This window comes from Sitophilus oryzae, unplaced genomic scaffold, assembly GCF_002938485.1.
Source record: "Sitophilus oryzae breed Bouriz unplaced genomic scaffold, Soryzae_2.0 scaffold_1297_pilon_pilon, whole genome shotgun sequence".
Classification (NCBI taxonomy): Eukaryota; Metazoa; Arthropoda; class Insecta; order Coleoptera; family Curculionidae; genus Sitophilus; species Sitophilus oryzae.
The window spans coordinates 9,459,936-9,479,950 of record NW_022145945.1 but is presented as its reverse complement, the minus strand read 5'-3'; the positions used below and the strand labels follow the sequence as shown (position 1 = coordinate 9,479,950).

General features: G+C 30.8%; 1 protein-coding gene across 2 annotated transcripts in view; it reads left to right on the top strand.

The window, feature by feature from the left end:
• LOC115874725 (protein kinase C and casein kinase substrate in neurons protein 1) overlaps window positions 1–20,015 on the top strand; it is a 65,675-nt gene that overhangs the window by 2,036 nt on the left and 43,624 nt on the right. Inside the window, exon 1 of one of the 2 annotated variants that reach the window (XM_030889985.1) lies at window positions 5,278–5,506. The exons of the other annotated variant lie outside the window; for it this stretch is intronic. Coding sequence (XP_030745845.1) covers window positions 5,478–5,506 — 29 coding nt within the window. The 5' untranslated portion in view covers window positions 5,278–5,477. Of the gene's footprint in view, window positions 1–5,277; window positions 5,507–20,015 lie in introns of those variants that run through there. 2 annotated transcript variants of the gene reach the window in all.

The following is a 20,015-nucleotide window of genomic DNA, read 5'->3' as shown; positions in this document are numbered from 1 at the left end:
CCCTTATATTGTGGATTCTGGGTCATTCCGAGAGAAAAATACTGGGAAAATATTATTTAATGATAAAAGCGGTATTTTTGACAGGATTGGAGGTGATGATATATCACGGATTTAAGTTGTTTTAGTAGGTATTAAAGTACAGATTATTATCTCTCTCTATTCTTGTGGGATTTATTTTTATTCTGATAAGCACAATAATTATAACATACCTTAATATAAACAGCATTTTTCTATATTTTTATGTAAGATTGTTTTATTATAAATACTTAATTATTTAATAAAATATTTAATGTTACATTCTCTTCTGGAATTAAGTTTTTACATTAGTCGAGTAGCATATTATAATTAAAGCTTTTTTTATACTTGCATAACTGCATAAACTGCAAATTGTTTACATAATTTTATTTATTTTTATGTATTTACATTTTACATACGTACCAGTTTTAGAGTGAAATTGAAATGAAAGTTACTTTCGAAGAAAAATGGTTAAGTAGTCACTATGAATAGCCACTCCTAGTGTATATGACACCATTTTTGATCAGTCGAAAAATAATTTCAAAAAAAATTAAAATCTGTATGGATGTAAAAAATGTTAACGGTTTTTTTATTTTAGACATATAATAACGTATGATCGATGATGACATCCCCTATACATATAATTTTACAAAAATAATGACAGCGATCTTTATTTCCAAGCTATCTCTGACGCCGTTTTTTTCGATATTTTGGTATTTAGGAATATGCAACAAGTGCTCTTTTAAATGATGTGCAGTAGGTATATTTTTAAAAAAAAATGATATTGACTTTGAGAATCATTTTGTGTTTTGCAAAAATGTCATTTGTGATATGAATTTACTTTCAATTTCGCTTTCAATTAAAAATAGTGATAATTCAATATCTTATAATTTTATGATGGCTTTAAAAGTGTCGAAAATTTATACTAAAAACAGTTTAATGTATTTCAAAAATTCACTTGGTATTTAATATTTAATATGACATGGTATTTTTGTATTAGGAATAAGTTTGAGAAAAATTTATATGGCATTTACATAGTAAAAAAAATTGTGTGTGTCCTATGTGCGCATATTTGAAGTGAAACTTCTTACTTCCGTCTGTCTGTCTGTCCGTCCGGATTCCATTCTGGTACCTCTATCCACGTGCCTAGTTTGGTTCCAATCCACCCATAATTAAGAAACATTTTGTCGATTTCGTCCATTTAAAGGCTCGATCGGTTTGAAACCCCAAGAGCGTCATCCTGTAGCCCGTTCCCAATTATGCCGAAATTGACACACATTTTTCCTTCAATATTAAATTCTTAGTCCCACCCTGATGAAGATGTAAATGCAACGTTGTATCCGACTTTGTCTAGTGGGACCGTGTTCACCGTCGCCCACATAGCCTACCCATCAAATTTAGTCGCGATCGGACGACATCAATTTTTGACGTCTCTTACGTCAAAATTGTCACAGTGACACGTGTCGTACACAGTCAAGTTGACCTTGGTCCAATATATCGGCATACCAAATTTCATTTAAACCGGACGATTTTCTCTAAGCCGCGTAAAGAAGTTTCACTTCACTAAAAGTAATATAAACCAAATATAAACATAATATTTGAAGCATTCACAGTAATTGTAAAGTTTGACAATTTATATATCAGTGTCTTGAGATTGACTGCTTATTGTGGTATCGTACAATTCTTATTTTATTTTGCTGTCTTTGACGGTTTTTTTTTTCTATTATTCTGTATATTACTGTTTTAAAAATAGCTTCTATGACAGATTCAATTAATCCCTATAATAGATATATAAAAGACATTTAATAGTTCTTGAGATATGTGCATACGTTCTCCGCAATTGAAATTGCGGTCAGTACTAGTAAAGTAAAAGAACTTTGATATGGATGGTAAAAATCGATACATCTAACTATTGGTAATATAAGCAAAATGATACGTCGATACTCCCAAATTCTGAATAGAATAGAATTCGCCATATAATTTTTCATAAAACAGGATAGGGATCTTTAAAATTCATTTAAAAATCAAAAGTTGTAGTTATTTCCGGTGTAACAGGAAGTAACCAAAAACAATTGAATATCTCAATCAATCTTATTTTATGTCATATACTAACAAATCAAATCTCGTTTTTTTTATTTGAAAAAATAAAAAAGTTATAGGGGGTGAGCCACTTTTGGTTTGGTTGTGAATTTGCATGGGATTTCCTATTCCTTTCTAGCTCAGGTTCGTTCATATAAGCAACTAAATTTAAGATTTTTGCTGGTGGAGAGCAAATGTAAGACCAAGAGCAAGACTTCCTTGGTCTTGGTCTTTGTCTTGCAGTTATAGTCTTGTCTTGTTGTCTTGATTTTGATCTTACTGCTAAACTATTGCAAGTCTTGTATTTTTTATTAGATTTTTACTAGAGGCACTTTCTACATATCTTTAAGCATCTTTAAGAAAGAAATTATTAGAATATTTGACAGACGAAAGTTTTTTTATTTTTCAATATCGATATACAGGGTTCGGAAATAGTGCGTCGGGCATCTGTAGCTCCTAGAATAAAAAAAAACTTGAGAATTTTGTTTAAGTGCAAACCTAAAGTATGTACGAGGAAGTATTTCAGGAAAATATTTTAACTTTTTCAGGACGGTTCAAAAAAGTGGATCTGGATGATTTTTTTTAATGGAACACCCTGTATATTATTTTTTATTAGATGGAGCGTTAAAAAATTACAATTTTTTGTATTTAAATTATTTCAAAATTTTTAATGGTTTCGTAGATAAAGGCAGTATTATTTCATATGGCTTTCAACGGTAAAATACGAGAGAGGAAAATCATTGGATGGCTTTGATAAAAATTTACTGTGGAAAATAATAAAACCGCCAATCTTCTAAACCGTTAAAAATGTTGAAATACCCTAAATACAAAAAATGTTCATTTTTTAATTCTCCATCTATTGAAAAAATAATATACCTACATGGTGTTCCATTAAAAAAATGAAGAAAAATTTTATATCTTAGAAAAAGATTTTATATCTTAGATTTTATATCTTAGAAAGTTTGGCGTAGAATTTTGAACATCCTGTATGATTTACGATTACCATATTTATAGCAAAGTACAGACCATGTAAAGTAAATATCTAGAATAGTTTTGACTTCAGAACAGTAGTTCTTGTATTTTTAATATTTTTTTTAAGAAAGGCTGAAAAATATATATTTTATTTATTTATTAAAAACAAATCCAAAAAAAGTTTTTTTATTATAGGAGCTACAGATGCCCGACGCACTATTGCCGAATCCTGTATTATAATGAATCGGAATGTCTTTAAAATTTTCTGTATTTGTCGAGAAAACGCCATTTGTGATAAATTAAAACAATAATTTTGAATAAGTAATTTCTTATGCCATATAAAGGTGAAAAAAATGTAAGACCGCAAGATTCTTTCTTACTTGGTCTAATGTGTTGTAGATCAGATGCTAGCCTTTGTCTAGGTTTTGCTTTTTGTGCAAAACCAAGACTGGTCTTGCTCATCACTATTTTTTATCTTTTACAAGTAATTACACTTTTATAAGTAACTAGTGTGTACCAGCGACTTCGTTCGCGTCGAATTAATCATTTGTAATGATGATGATAAAGCAAAGCAAGAATTTCAATTAACATACAAACTGGATAAAATTTTCTCACATTTATGTCAGCATGAGAAAAAAACAATATGGCGATATTATTATATAACTTGGTAATATTTGAGGGAATCAAATTTTTTGTATCATCTCGTTGGAATTTGACTTTTGAAAAATCTGTTTGCCAAAAATAAGCTTTTTACGTCAAGCAGTTTAAGCAGAATCGTGGTTAAGAAATTACCCAACTTTTTGGAACACCCTGTATGATTTTTTAAAAAATTTCAAAATATGTAAAAAAACCAAATAAATTATGCTTGTCCAAGCGTTTTCCCGAAAGACTAACCGTTTTTTAAATGACAAATATTGTGATATTTGAGGGGCGTTTTCACCCTCTTGGAATTTGAGATTCGAGAAACCCCTCATTATCGAACCTCTACACCCCACAGTCAATCCGTTTGCCAAAAATCAGCTTTAAACGTCAAGCAGTTTAAAGCTCAGAATCGTGATTACTCAATGGTCATATTTTATGAAACACCCTGTATAAATTTATAAAAAATCTTAAAATATGTAAAACAACAAAATAAAATATACGTGTTTAAGAGTTTTTCCGAAAAACTCACCGGTTTTTAAATAAAAAATATTTTAATATTTGAGGGATAGTTTCACCCCCTTAGAATTCGAGTTTCGAAAAATCCCTTCTTATCGAACCTCTACACCCTAAAGCCAATCTGTTTTACAAAAATCAGCTTTTTACGTCAAGCGCTTTAAGCAGGATCGTGATAAAAAGCCAAAACAGCTTCATCGACAAAGCATTCACAAAACAAAAAAGCGCAAAAACAAATATACAAATAATAAAAAAAAATGTCATAAAATACAAATCAATTCAAAAAAATTTACGTCATAAAATTCCAAATAAAACATATATGGACATTGCAGAACACAGGCGTATCTAGAAAATTTTCCAAAAGGAAAACTGTAAATGGAAAAAAACTGGTCATGTTATATATCATAAAATCAAGAGTTACAAAATATTAAATACTAGACCTTTAACCAGTGTGTGAGATGATCAAAATTTTAAAATTCAAAATCGTTCATTAAACATCAACAAAAATGTCGTTTACCGCATATAGGGCTCTCTCCAGTAAGTATGATTTCAGAGCTTTGCGAAATGCGGGAAAGAATGAAAGTGACTTGATATTCGAAGGCAAATAATTGTACATTTTCTTGGCATTGTTTCGCATTTTTTAGTTTTTAGTAAAAAAAATTAATTTCTTGATAATATGGCAACATAGGTATTATTTTAAATTTACAAGAAAGAAAATCCAGAAAAGATCCAGTGGTTCTCAAAAAAAAATATTTTTTGCTGAAATTTTCTAAGTACAATAACTCCGTTATTTTGGACTTATTTGAAAAACGACAAAGAGAAAATATGTTTCTTTTGTCGAGATCTACCACCCCTTAAAATATTTGCACTTATTTCTGGGACACCCTGTATATTAGTATAGATTCTCCATGAATGTCTAATAGGAGACTTTCCTGTGAATAACCCTGTAATATATCGATATATTTAAAACATCGATATACTGTTGCCATCCCTAGCTTCGACTCGGAGTACCAGTTTGTCGTGGTACTCCTGCTGCGGTTCCACGGAGCCCCGGGGCCGGTTCTCACTTCGCCTGGCCTGTCGCGACCCCTTCGGCTTCAGTCTACTGCTATAGGTTGATGGTTGTACCGCGTCTTTGACCGTGAGAACGACCGTTTCTCTAATGTCCAGTCGCGTCGATAGAGTGCCCAATTGACCCTTTGTGCGATTTTTTTAAATTGGCGGTTTGTGTGAATTGTGTTGCTTGAGAAAGGATTATGTTGATTGCGAAGGATTCGGATGAAGGGTAAGAACTAGTTTACTAGGGGAGAAAATCGTTATTTTGCACTGGATATAGTACCAGACGAAATTAAAGTGACTTGGAATGCTGGGTATTTCGCTACTGAATCAGAAAATGGTGATGTACCACAGTAATACATTTTAATATGTAGATTACTACAAATAAATACTAAAGACCGTGGTACTACCACTGTAGAATCCACTAACATAAATTTGAACATTTAAAAAAAACTTTTTTTTATCTTTAACGTTAAATGTTTCTTGATATACAAGCCAACCTGTTTACCAGTATAGAACCAGCGATAAGTTCTTCTACCTTGTGACTTTTTTCAAAAATATACCGGGTGCGTCTCAGAAGTGGCTCACCCCTATAACATTTTTCTTGTTTCACTTAAAAAAATGAGATTTGCTATGTTAGAATATGACAAAAATTAGGATTGATTGACGGATTCAATTGTTTTTGGCTACTTCCTGTTTGACCGGAAATGGCTAGAACTTATGATTTTAAAATGACATTCTCCATATTTTTTTTTACTGTATTCGACAGAGTCATTTTCTGTCGAATAAAGTAAAAAAAAAATAACTCTGAATAGAATGACATATTATATGTCAACTTTTGACATTTGGTTTATTTGACATTGTACCATGCGATTCATAACGACAATTTGACTTAAAATACCAAGTATGTGGTACCAAATTATTCGTAAAAAATGAATTTTCCAAATATACCCTTGTTCCATTTGAAAAATTGAGATATGATTAAAAATACGTTTTGGGCATTTTTTAACCGGCCAGGACAAGACACGAAAAAGATTAGACGATCAGTTCTATTTTGCCAAGGCTTTCTGATTAAAAATTAGTGTTTTTAACACAGTCATGACACTCTAGATCGAAATACGATTTTTTACGTGAAAATGTCAAAAGTTGACCTATGATATGTCATTCTACTCAGTATCATTTTCTATCGAATAAAGTAGAAATATACCAAGGAAACCATTTAAAAATCCAAAATTTTATTGACTTTCGGTGAAACAGGAAGCAACCAAAAACAATTGAATACGTCAATCAATCCTAATTTATGTCGTAAAGGGGTGAGCCACTTTTGAGACGCACCCGCTATAATATAGGTATTTTTCGTTTTCAAAAAAAAAATATTGTTACGGATTCCGTGGGTCCACTATTTAAACTCACGATAAAATACTTAACGAATTTATTTGTTTCACTCTGTATACACAACTTATACTATTTACAACACAACTTATGCAACTACTATTACTCTAACGGTATTTCGCGGTATTATCAAACTTCAGACTATCTTCAGACTGCTCCAACTGTCAAAGCGCGGGCCTTATATACCCCCTGGCGATGGTTTCTGGAATTTTCTAAAGAATTCTGTAATTTTCTTTTACTTTCTGTCGAATTCGCCAGGTTCCTCAATGCACCGTTGCGGTTATGCAACCAGTAATACACCTTGACCTTAACAATATATTTTTATCTTATTCGGTGCACGTCTACTGTTATTCTCTAATATCTACTTACATTGTGAAGTAAAAAAGAAATAGAGAAGTCAAACGCACATGTTTAAAAACAAACTATTAAATTTGAAGTAAAAAGTCAAAATCTACTACCATGTTGGATTCTGAGCGTGGACCAGCTGGTAGTAAATAAGCTGTGGAGAACGCATTGAAAATTAGAGTATTGTATATAAAAAAGTCATTGAAAGTACGTTATATTTCTACTTGTGACTTTAATTTCTTAATTTTTTTGGCATTTAAACATTACAAAAAAGTTGTTCTTGATTGTTGATTATTTTAATAGTATTATTAATGAATGTCGTTAAAATAGGATATTAAATCCGCACACTTTTGATACTGAATGTGTATTAATATGAATTTGAAACGACAGACCTAATAAACTATGTGTAACTGACCAGTCCAGTGTTACCATATATTTAATCTATAAATTCCTACATGCATGAATAAATTTGCATGCATAACAGAATAAAAGATAATATTCGATATAAGTACATATACACGGTGATCTAATAATTTGTTCCAGGATTTTAATAAAGTCGACAGAACCATTTGTTTTATGAAGAAAATTATATAACTTTCGTATTATTTGTTATCTCCGTTGTCCAGTGGCGGATACAGAGGGAGGACCCATGGCCTCTCCCTCCTAAAATCTCTAGATTGCATTAAATATTAGACTTTTGAAATTAGACTTTGAAACTAATAGAATTACATCAATTCTCTCTGATGTAGAATAAGTTTGCATTTTCGGAAAATTTCTGAGAATTTTTTTTGTTTTAACTGACACAAAATGATAACTAGTTGTTAAAGTTGGAATAATTAGACAGCTATGTTGAAGTAACGTCAGACATATCACAGCCACCTAGATTTTATCAAATAATAAAGGTCTACTCAGATTAAATCATGTAAATGAAAATATCTAGGAAAATCTTTGTCTGAGGGGTAGGCAACCCTAATAGTATTTTAAAGAGACATGAATTCTCCATTGAAGATCGGAATAATATACTGGGTGTTCCATTTAAAATAACAGAGTTACATGCTTTTAAATGTGACCAATGTTTAATATTAATTTTGTCTCACCCTGTATAACTTTTTGGATTAAGTTTTAATTTGATTTAAAGTACAATAGTTAATTTAACTACATATTATGCTATACCGGGTAAATTCCAATTTAGGTAGCTTTTATTGTAATTTAAAAATTGTTCTTTATTTCTAGAAAATGTTAAATATGTCAAAAACCTTACATTTTAGTCATATACTTCTCTTATATAACTTACCTTTATTTTTCTCCCAGAATCCGAAAATCAATTAATATATAGGGTGTTCCATTACAAAAAACACAACTTTGATATGTAACTTTTTTTTGGGGACACCCTGTAGAACTCTCTATATTTTTAAAAAATGCTCTGTATTAACCTACATATGCTCATAAAATTTCATTTCAATACAAGCTGTCGTTCTCCTTGGAGCCTCCGCGGTATATGAGAGGCGCCACCCTGTATTTTTGTTTTATTTTTTATTTGTTTAATTTTCTTAAAAATCTGACATATAGTACCGTATGGTCGAAAAAAAAAACGGCGAGCAAGACTTGCAAATGAACATCAATGGTATTCCCCATTTAATTTTATATACAGGGTGAGTCTTAAAAAGTGCAAATATTTTCAGGGCTGGTAGAGACTTCTCTGTATTTGCATCCCTTTTAGTGCCGTAACCATAGAGTAAAGCCGTAACTATGGTAATATCAGAGACTGAGAAATTATACCGTGGGGGAAAATTTGCGGTTAACAGGCAGTTCCAAAAAGTTTTCGAAAAATATACAGGGAAATTTAAAAGAAAATGCACGATTTTCAATCGATTCGACAATGATCATTTCATCTTTTTTGCGAAAAAACCCTCATAGATGTGTTTCTGGGGTCGAAATATACCACCCCTGAAAATATTTGCACTTATTTAAGACTCACCCTATATAAAATAACAGCGATCTTTATTTCATAGCCATCACTGACGCCATTTTTTTTATCTTATGGTACATAATTATAATTTGGATTAGGATTATGAAAAAAATAAATATGAACGTACACTAAAACACAGTAATATATTTTAAACATTTTACTTGGCTACTTTGGCTATCTATGAATTCCAATTCGTGAACCCAGCAGATTGCTGTAAAAACCTTTATTAAAGTAATAAATTTAATTTTTAAAGAATTTACGGTTGACTGAAATATACTTGTTTACAGTTGGACTACATTAATATAATTGAAGACATTCTTCTGAAACAAAAAGCCTTAGAACAGACGTTTTTATTATATCGGGTTTGATGGAGGAATAAAAATATCGAATGCAAAAATATGCGGTGGCCTATTTTTCTCCAAGCGAGAAAAAGCAAACGGTATGCTAAAGTTTTTTCGTACAAATAATCTGAATTTTATTGCTTGCGTTCTATACTAAAGTAACTGGTATCCTTCGTCGAGTGTTTCGATAGGGAGGCTGTTTATATTAACTAATTTTAGGCCTGCAAAATTGTGTTGTTAAGTTTGAAAATTAACGAGGTAATTATCGAGGTTTTAATGGTTTATTTTATTTCATATAAAGATTGCTTCAGCTATCAAAGCTGTAGGAAAATATAGACCCGAATTACATTCACAAATTTGCTAACTACTTTCTTCTCTCTTTCAGAAACAAAAGTATTTTTTAAGAGTCCATTTCACTAGTCCGAAAAGGTAGCATATTAAGCATTCGGCATTTAACGTTTTATGCAAAACTGTCTAGGTATTATTACACAAATGAAGAAGGAAATTAAAGATAAAGGATTATACCATATCCGTATTGTAACACATTTTTAGACAACTTCTTTAATTTTAAGATTTTAATGGCCAAACATCAACAAAATATTCCTTATGTTTGGACTAAATTTTCTTTAAAATTCCGTTACAATACGAAAATTGATTGAAGTTTTGTGATTACAATGATATCTAATTTATATGGTTTTGTAACAAATTGCTCGCTATTTTATGGCAAATGCTGAAGCTCTGCATACCTTAATCAAGCCTTAATCAAAGCCCATGTGTATGGAATTTTGGGTGTGGCTTAGCACGACAGGATCGGGCTAAGCCTTAGGCAGAATTTTGAAATGTAATATATCTTTCCTTCGGCCACACACCCGCTTTACCCGACCCCTGACCTCACAAAATACCCTCCATTTTTAGGGTTCCGTATCCAAAAGGTAAAAACGGGAACCCTATTACTAAAAGACTTCGCTGTCCGTCCGTCTGTCACAAAGGTCTATCTTATGAACCGTTATAGCTAGACAGTTAAAATTTTTACAGATAATGTATCTACATATGTTGCCGCCCGCTATAAGAACAAATACTAAAAACAGAATTAAATAAATGTTTATAAATAAAAAAGTACTTTCACTAAACATTATCTTTTAAGTAAGAATTTTACATAGAATCTTTCAAGTTTGAAGTCCTCGGTGGTTGCGTGGTTTAAAGCGTTAGGACTTTACGCTGCCACAAATTACCTATAAAGGACGGTCCACACTTGCTATATAACACTGCTATATAGCAAAGTTATATAACATGTTACATATTTTTTAGTTATATTTAGCAAATTTCGATGCTATATAACTTGTTAGATGTTATCCATTTGTAGTCGGTAAAGATCAAAAGATGTTGTACAACATTGCTATTGTAACATGAAACAACGCGTCCACACTTGCTAAATTTCTAGTTTAACCGCTCATATTTTCAGGGACGTGCGCGACAGAATTGGTGTAGCTTGGGGTTTGTTTATTTACTAGTCAATAATAACGTATGATCGAAAAAAAACTGCGTCCCGTCGGCCTCCCGTCCAGTTGGCTTGGATATGACGATCGATGACATTCCCCATATAATTTTCCATATAAAATGACAGCGATTTTTATTTCATAGTATGTATTTGGAAACAGAAAAAGTTGAGAAAAAAATGCGTTATCTGATAGGCCAGTTCCAGCGGGAACAAAAGAAATGCAAATCAGGTACTGCATGGTTTAGATGAAGTGGATAATTCAAAATGGTTTGCTTTTGCTTTTAAGTTATTAATGTTTTTAAAAGACAGAAACACACCACGAGAAACAGCCGAGGCAAGTATTGAAAAGATAAGCTAATTGAGTTCATCTGTATCTAGATCTTGCTGGTAGGCTATGGCGGACTCAAAACCGCTTTTTTTCTCGACTTTCTTTCCCTTTGTTTAAAAATAATTACGCACGCCGCTGCTGCGAGCTGAACCTCTTTCTCTCCAAAACGATTCATAGTACGAAAACTATAATGTGGATGGCTCCCGGTTTTTTAACATGTTACATGTAGCTTGTTAAATAGCAATGTTATATAACATGTTACTAAATGTGGACCCTCCTTAACAGATGCGAAAGAACACCGAATTACGCGTTCAGGTTTCTGTGACCTTCAGAAAGAGTTCATAGACAATCCGCATCAATGTATAGTTTGGGCTATTATTTGTTTGGGTGAAAATAATCTGCACCAATATGTTATCGAGGCATACAAAAAGGTCCACAGACTTCGAGACATACGAAAAATCAAGTCCATTTAGCATGTCGCAATTTTTCACACCTTAAAAAATTAGTTTTTATAGCTATAGCAACTGCAGCGACTATGAAAAAAGCTGTGTGATTTTCATAGAAAATAAGGGCACCTGTAATTCATTTGAGAATGTTATAAATCGCTAAAAGAGGTTTCAATTCTCTTGGATTTCTATTAATATTAAATAAATTTTATTAAAAATTGAACTAAAATTGTTAGTATCATTAAAAACAATTCAAATTCAAAAATTGTATCAGTCAAATTCCCTCATTTAAGGTGAATATTAAAGTAAATATAAATACAGCTCATTCTAAGCTCTACTTATCTTTAAGAAAAATTTAAATCATTGTTGCAATTGGGTCTTAATGCCATTTCGAATGAACAATAGTATTAATAATGTACATTATAATTATAATAAATTTTATATCATAGTGTGTATTAAAACTACTAAAACACTTTTAAATTGGTATTATATTAACAACTTTTGTTTTTAATCCAAAAAGTTACCAATTTTTTTCAATCAAAATATTTGTGGTCCTGAAAGGGACCTTCGTTTTCCCATGTTCGTCAAAGTAGGTAATGGGTAAACGGTAAAAAAAACAGGATAATGAAATTTAAAAAATTACAAAAATTGTTCAAAAGTGCCTCCCTCTTGCATTAAACCAAACGATCATAAAATCCCCTCCTCACATTGGATAACATATCAGGGGTGACAGTGTCAAAGGCATTAAATATTTTCTGCCTTAACTGCTCCAAGTTTTGAATTTCTTCATGGCCGTAAATATTAGATTTTATGTATCCCCATAAAAAGAAATCATTCACCGAGAAGTCAGGTGAAATTCACCTGTCTAAACAAAACTGTCATTTTTGAAAACTTGTCAAAATTTGGACACACGCTAAATGGACTTGATTTTCCTATGTCTCGAAGTCTGTGGACTTTTCTGTATAATCTCACAGTAATTTAATAGATTGCTCGTCATATTATATCAGCTCGTAGGAGATTAGGAAAAAAAAGATATTTATAGTATAAAAATTAATTTATTTAACAAAATTTAATTAAAGATGTGACAAAATAGTTACATTTCTATTGGTTCTATCGGACTTTTTTCGACTATATAAATCTTTATTTTTTGTAAACTTTAATGCATAAAATATTTTCAATCTAATAAATAATTTAATGATGTAAATAAGAGGACATTTCTCACATGGGTGGTCAAATTCTATAGTTTTTATTATATCAAACAGCCTCTGAATGTTTTCTTCAGTGCAAAACTCATCAAAATTTAATATAAATAATTTTCCCAGCCTGTAAATAAAATGAACAAATTTTTCCACTTTCATGATCAAAGGCTTTTAAATGGATAAATAATGTATCCAGAGATTCGGATTCTTTTGCAAATTTTAGACAAATATCACATTGATGTATTTGAAGACCCTTTTTAATGATGTAGTCAAACATAATTAAAGTCATTTTGAGTTGAAAACATTTCTCAGAGGCTGTTTGATATAATGAAAACTATAAAATTTGACCACCCATGTGAGAAATTTCCTCTTATTTACATCATTAAATGATTTATTAGATTGAAAATATTTGATGTATTAAAGTTTACAAATAAAGATTTATATAGTCGAAAAAAGTCTTATAGAACCAATAGAAAGGTAACTATTTTGTCACATTTTTAATTAAATTTTATTAAATAAATTAATTTTTTATACTATAAATATCTTTTTTTTTCCTTATAAATAAACACATTTGCATCCCATTTTAAATAAGATATACAAATTACCAAAACTTAGAAATAATAGTTCAAAAGTTCAACAAAAATCCTACACGCGTTTTTAAAAAGAAACATATAACCACGCACTATGTCATTCCAGCAAGCGAATACGACACAGCATAGGTTTCCGGACTAAACGACTGGTGTATTTACACCACTCAATAGGCGTGTCGGGTTTGCCGAGCGGTTTCCGATGCAGTCGCTTTCTTTCGTATCTGTTATAGGTAATTTGTGACGCTGCTATGACGTTGGAGCCGTATCCTAGTCAAGGCGACTTTTTTTAATCGTTTTTTTTTAATTTTTAAAAATTTTGCATATTTATTTTTACTTTTTACATATTTATTATTGATTAATACAATTTTTATGTGTTTCTTCATTTTTCTTTAAATTACTTATACGCGCATTCAAAATTTCAGCTAAATCGGAAAAAAAGTTTATAATAATATACTATCTAATGTTGTATAGATAATGAATGGTACGGAACCATTCGTGCGCGAGCCCGACTCGCACTTGACCAAATTTTTTGTATTTTAAATTTATTGCAAATGAATCTCGATAGTTTTTATTTTATCGAGTTTGCGTTTGATATTAAATTATGTGAAGCACTATATCTCGAATATGGCATTTTAAAATCAATCAAAGTTAATTAGATTTTTCAAAGGAATATTATTTATTTAAGATTTTGTTTGGAAGGGTTTCTTTTCTCTTCATTTGATGCTTTTAATATTAAATGGCAAATTCTGTCTCGAGCTACATTTTAAAACACAATTTCTTCCGTTATTAGATTCTTTATATAAGAGATGCATACATATACGAGTATGAGTAATGAAAGAGCACTTATTCCAATGAAGAGAGAAATCTCTTATTTTATTTGTAAGTTATATTGCATAATATACAGGACGGTACAACTATAATTAGGGGCGCAACTAGACACAGACTTTTAGGGGCTTCAAGTCTTTAGGGGGAGGGCTTAGGTCACTATAAGATCATAAGATAATGTTGATTTGAGGTTAAAAATGTAGCTCGTTTGCAAAACGCGAATCGTATTTCATGTAGGAAATCGAGACGAACGTGCCTCGCGACGTTGTACCTTATTTTACCTAAGGTGGTACCTTTTATAAACGTTGGAATGCGGTCCGGCTAGTCCATCCTTCTTAGCGCCTAAAATTGGGTTCTCCACTTCCTACGAACTCAAACGAACTGTTCTTTTTATAGTAGTGGATAAAATAAATTTTATTCATCGATAGTTTTCAACGAATTATTTGATTTTATAAATTTGAAAAAAAATTTGGAAGTTTTTTTAGTTAAAAACATAATTTCTTGATAATATGGCAACATAGGTAGTAGATTAAATTTACAAAAAAAAACAGAAAAGATCCAGTGGCTCTCAAAATTTAAGCTAAAAATAATTTTTTTTTGAAATTTTTAAAATAAAATATCTCGTTTTTTTTTGGACTTATTTGAAAACCGGTAAAGAGAAAATATGTTTTTTTTATCGAGATCTACCAGCCCTGAAAATATTTGCACTTATTTAAGATTCACCCTGTATAACAATAAATGATGTTTATTTTCAAATAATGATTTTGAACATTACCTATTTATTTCAAGTCTGCACATATATTCACTATTTTGATTCCCAATATCTTGCGAACCATTACTCCTAGCGATTTTTACCAAGAGACCTTTTTTACGTAAAAGGCAACGGCCTAGTTACGTTGAAACACCGGTTCCCATTAGAACACCGAAGTTAAGCGACATAAGGCGATACTGATGGATGGACGGGTGACCGGTTCGAAACTGTATCGTGCTGTTGTCCAAGGGAAAAGTGTAAAATCTATTGATACACACTGCTTATTCACGCCGGTTCGAGGCCGGATCAGATCGGATATCTCGTGAGTAAGAGTTAATTTAGACACTTCCTAAGTTAGTAGGCCACTGACCATGATATGGCCGAGGACCGCGGTTCGGATTCCGCGGAAACAAAGTAGGCTCCGTCCAGATTAGCCTTGGCATCTGACAAAAAGGAGACGTTAACTGAAATCTTTACTTTTACTTGTTACTTTTTTACGTAATGTATGATGGAAATATATATTTTTTCGCCAAGTATTGTAATACAGGTACAGACGAAAAGTTATTACTATTCATACGAGTTAGGAGCAGGGTTGTTAAACTACAAGTAGTAATTAATAAACTACATTTACTACGTGTCACAAGTAGTTTTTTAAATGTCGAGTAGTAAATGTGTAGTTTATGTAACTAAAGTAGTTTTTTAAAATAACAGTGAAAAAATAACCTAAAAACCTTGTTTGTTGATCAATTTAAGAAATAAAAAATCTATATTTTGTGAATTTGTTCCTTATTATGTGATATTTTTGATACTTAGTAATTATAAATGGTTGGAAGTGTTATGTTTTATATACCAGTACTGTTGTATATTATATTCTCCTGGAGAATGTCTATGGAGAATTTCTCCATAAGAATTTATAGTTTATTTTGTGTTCAATGTTACTTTGTATTTCATAGAAAATACACTTTTGTTGAAAAAAAATTGTCTTTTTTTCAACAAAATGTTGTTTAACTTATACAAATATAACTTCATACTTCCATGATAAGAATTTGGCTTGATTTTTGTTTAAAATCTAAATTGTTTATGTTTTACTATATTTTTTGTAGGTAGTTTTTAAAGTAGTTTTTGTGTAGTTTTTAAAATTTTAAGACGTAGTCAATACAAAAAACTGCGCGTAGTTTTTGGCGTAGTTTTTTGCTTCATAAACTACTTAACAACCCTGGTTAGGAGCCATACTAACATCAAAATCAAATTTCTCATGTGAAAAAACACACAGACACCAATTTTCATCGAAATATCGGCCTTTAATATCGAAATAAAAATTAAACTTCTACACCCTGTATCTCCGAAACGAAGCATTTTAGGACATACATTTATACGAACTTTTTTACGTATTTTTATCTGCAGAATATACTGCCGAAGTTTCCCGAATACAATTCGGACCACCCTGTATATTGCTTTTCTTATGATTCTTCGTCTTAAATTCTTTCCTGAGGTATAAACTAATTTAGAATCAATTTTCAGGCTTTCGTTCAGAGCAGTGCGCAATACAAAATATGTTAGATTTTGATATATATATCTTCTTTTTATATTCTTTATAAAGTTTCATCTCGGCATTTTCTAGTTAGTGTCGTGTTGACTTCTGGAAAGGTATGTTTTTGATGTTTTATTTTTGTTTTGAAATATATTGTGGTGTTTTCGGGTTGTTTTCAATTTTGTAATTTCTATAAAATATATAAGAATAATAAAATCTCTGTAATACTGTACATGTTATATTTTATATTCCCTAATTATATTAAAATAATGGTCGATGACATTTTGTACTAAGGTGAATCTCTTATACATACTGAACAGTAATTTATTTATATTTATTTTTCTACTTTTATATATTTTTCATTAAATACAAGAAATGTGATATAATCAGGGACTATACAGGGTGAGTCTTAAATCTGTGCAAATATTTTTAGGGGTAGTATATTTCGACCCCAGAAACACGACTGAAAATTTGGAATTTCTAATAAAATTTTAATTTTTAAAAACATAATATCTTCACAATATGGTAACAAAGGTAGCAGATTAAATTTGAGTAAGAAATCACAGAAAAGATCCAGTGGTTTTCAAAATTTAAGCGAAAAATCAATTTTTTTGTGGGGTGCCTCTCAAAAGCGGCTCACCCCTATACCTTTTTTATTTTTTTCAGATAAAACAACGAGATTTGGTATTTTAGTATATGATATAAAATAGGATTGATTGACGTATTCAATTGTTTTTGGTCACTTCCTGTTTCACCGGAAATGACTACAATTTTTGGTTTTTAAATGGCACCATCTGTATATTTCTACTTTATTCGATAGAAAATGACGTTTTCGCATCTGGTTTATTTGAAATTGTAACTACCGTTCATAACGATAACTTAACTCGAAATACAAAGTGTGCGGTACCAAAGTACGATTTGACAACCAAAGTTGGCATGTGATATGTAATTCTATTCAGAGTGACATTTTCTATATCTATCGAATAAAGTAAAAAAATACTGACGGTGTCATTTCAATAAGTTCAAAAGTTGTAGTAATTTCCGGTGCAACCATTATGTCATATACTAACATACCAAATCTCGTTTTTTTATCTGAAAAAATAAAAAAGTTATAGGGGTGAGCCTACCAGCCTTGAAAATATTTGTACTTATTTAAGACTCACCCTGTATAATTTAAGATATTGAGATTTTATCAACTCTTTATTAAAGACCAAGCCGACGCGACGGATGTTGCCTTTTTATTAAGTGAATGTGGAAGTCTATGAAAAAATTTAAATTATGTGCTGTGGCGGCTGTTTCTGTTTGTAATTTTCTCTATTTTTTTGTATGTCATCTATTAGTTGTGTAAACTAAGTAGTTGTAGCGTCAATAGTGCATTGCCCTTAAAATGTATTAATGTTGTATTTATTATTAAAAGTAATAACATCGTTTTGTTGTATGGTGTAGGCAATATTTGTATTAGCGAAATGCTTAATAATAACTCATTAAAGAGGTACTTACTATTGGTACTTTTGAAATGTTGGATATGACAATAATTATGGCTATGGATCGGCAAGACAAGAAATCTTGTCTTGTCTTGAAATATTTTCAAGAATTAAAAAAAAATCTTGTCTTGGCCATTTCTTCCGTTTAAAATTCGTTTATTAATTTCGATTAATGTGATGTTTATGCTTTATGCGTAAAATCGAGGGTCAGGCATCTAGTTTTCAAAAACTTTGGGCTCATTATTTATACTACACTAGCCAAAATCATCAGATTTACATAATTTTGTTAATTATTATTATTATCTAACATTAAAATGAATGATTGTGATGGTTCGTTGAGCAGCAAATCTGAGCCATTCGTAATTGAATCTGGTTCAGAATACCTACCACCTCAGACACCTGGACGTAGAACTTTAATTAGTGACTTTGACAGTAATGACGGTGATAATACTACTACAGATAAAAACAGTCAAAACACAACAATGATAAAAGCTACTCTACTTCAGAGGCGTACATTAAAATATATTATTTTATTTTATTTTAAAAGTTTTACCTTAATTCAAAAAGTCTGTATGCCACTGAAGTAGACCCGCTTTACAAAGTTTTTTTTATTCTAATATCGTAGGCCATAACATATCCAAAAAATTATAAAAAAAAACATTTAAAAATTAAAAAATTATTAGGCATTAAAAAAGGTTCCAATTTAATTTGGCCCACAGTATGCCAACTTTGGACATCTGACTTTGGACGTACCTACTTATGTCAACTTTGGACATTGGACATCCAACAAAGTGCCGCTTCGAACAAATATTTTTTGCTTAATATTTTTTTTATCCATCAATTAATGAATTCATATACAAATACCTAAGTAAATGAGTATTTCTTTTTTATTTTATATTTTCAAGAAATTTCAAGATTTTCTTGATTTCTTTTCAAGAAATCTTGATCTTGAGAAGTAATTTCTTGTCTTGTCTTGAAAACAAAAAATCATTTCCAAGACAAGATCAAGAAGTTGTCAAGGAAATGACGGCCCCTAATTATGGTCTAGAATCTGAATCTTAATTCTAGGTATAAACAGGGTAATGCGACATATTTTTCCGTTTATGTGAGATATTTGATCAATAAATAATTTAAATATGTTAATGATAAGTATAGCAATAAACCCCCCATTTTTATATTTTTCTAGGAAAACGGCTTCAACGTCAACATTAAACCTTTTTATTTTAACCATCTTTAATGGGGTATGACTCTTAAATAATTTGACTTTTTTTATCTCCACTAGCTTGATTTTCAGCACTTTAAAATTGATTTTTGTAATTGTTGCTTTGCACCCATGCTTACCTAGATATATCCTTTTAAATAGAACCAGTCACCCAAAAAAATAATGTCAAATTTTTATTTCTTTTGTGAAATCTTTTCAAATAATATACCGGGTGCGTCTCAATAGTGGCTCACCCCTATTTTTTTATTTTTTTTAGATGAAAAAGCGTATTTGGTATGTTATTATATGACATAAATTAGGATTGATCGACGTATTCAATTGTTTTGGTAACTTCCTGTTTCACCGGAAATGACTACAACTTTTGATTTTTAAATGGCACCCTCGGTATATTTTTACTTTATTCAATAGAAATTAACACTCTGAATAGAATGACATCTCATATGTCAATTTTTGACATTTTCGCTTAAAAAAAATCGTATTTTAAATTCCAATCTAGAGTGTCATGGATGTGTTAGAAACACTAATTTTTAATCAATGAGCCTTGGAAAAATAGATTTGATCGTCTAATGTTTTTCGTGTCTTGTCCTGGCCGATTAAAATATGCCCAAATCGTATTTTTAATCATACCTCAATATTTTTCAAATGGAACAAGGGTCACTCATTAGCATATTTGGAAAAAGCATTTTTTACCAAGAATTTGGTACCGCACACTTGATATTTCGAGTCAAATTGTCGTTATGAACCGCATGTTACAATATCAAATAAACCATATTATGCGAAAATTTCAAAAGTTGATTTTCAGAGTGTCATTTTCTAT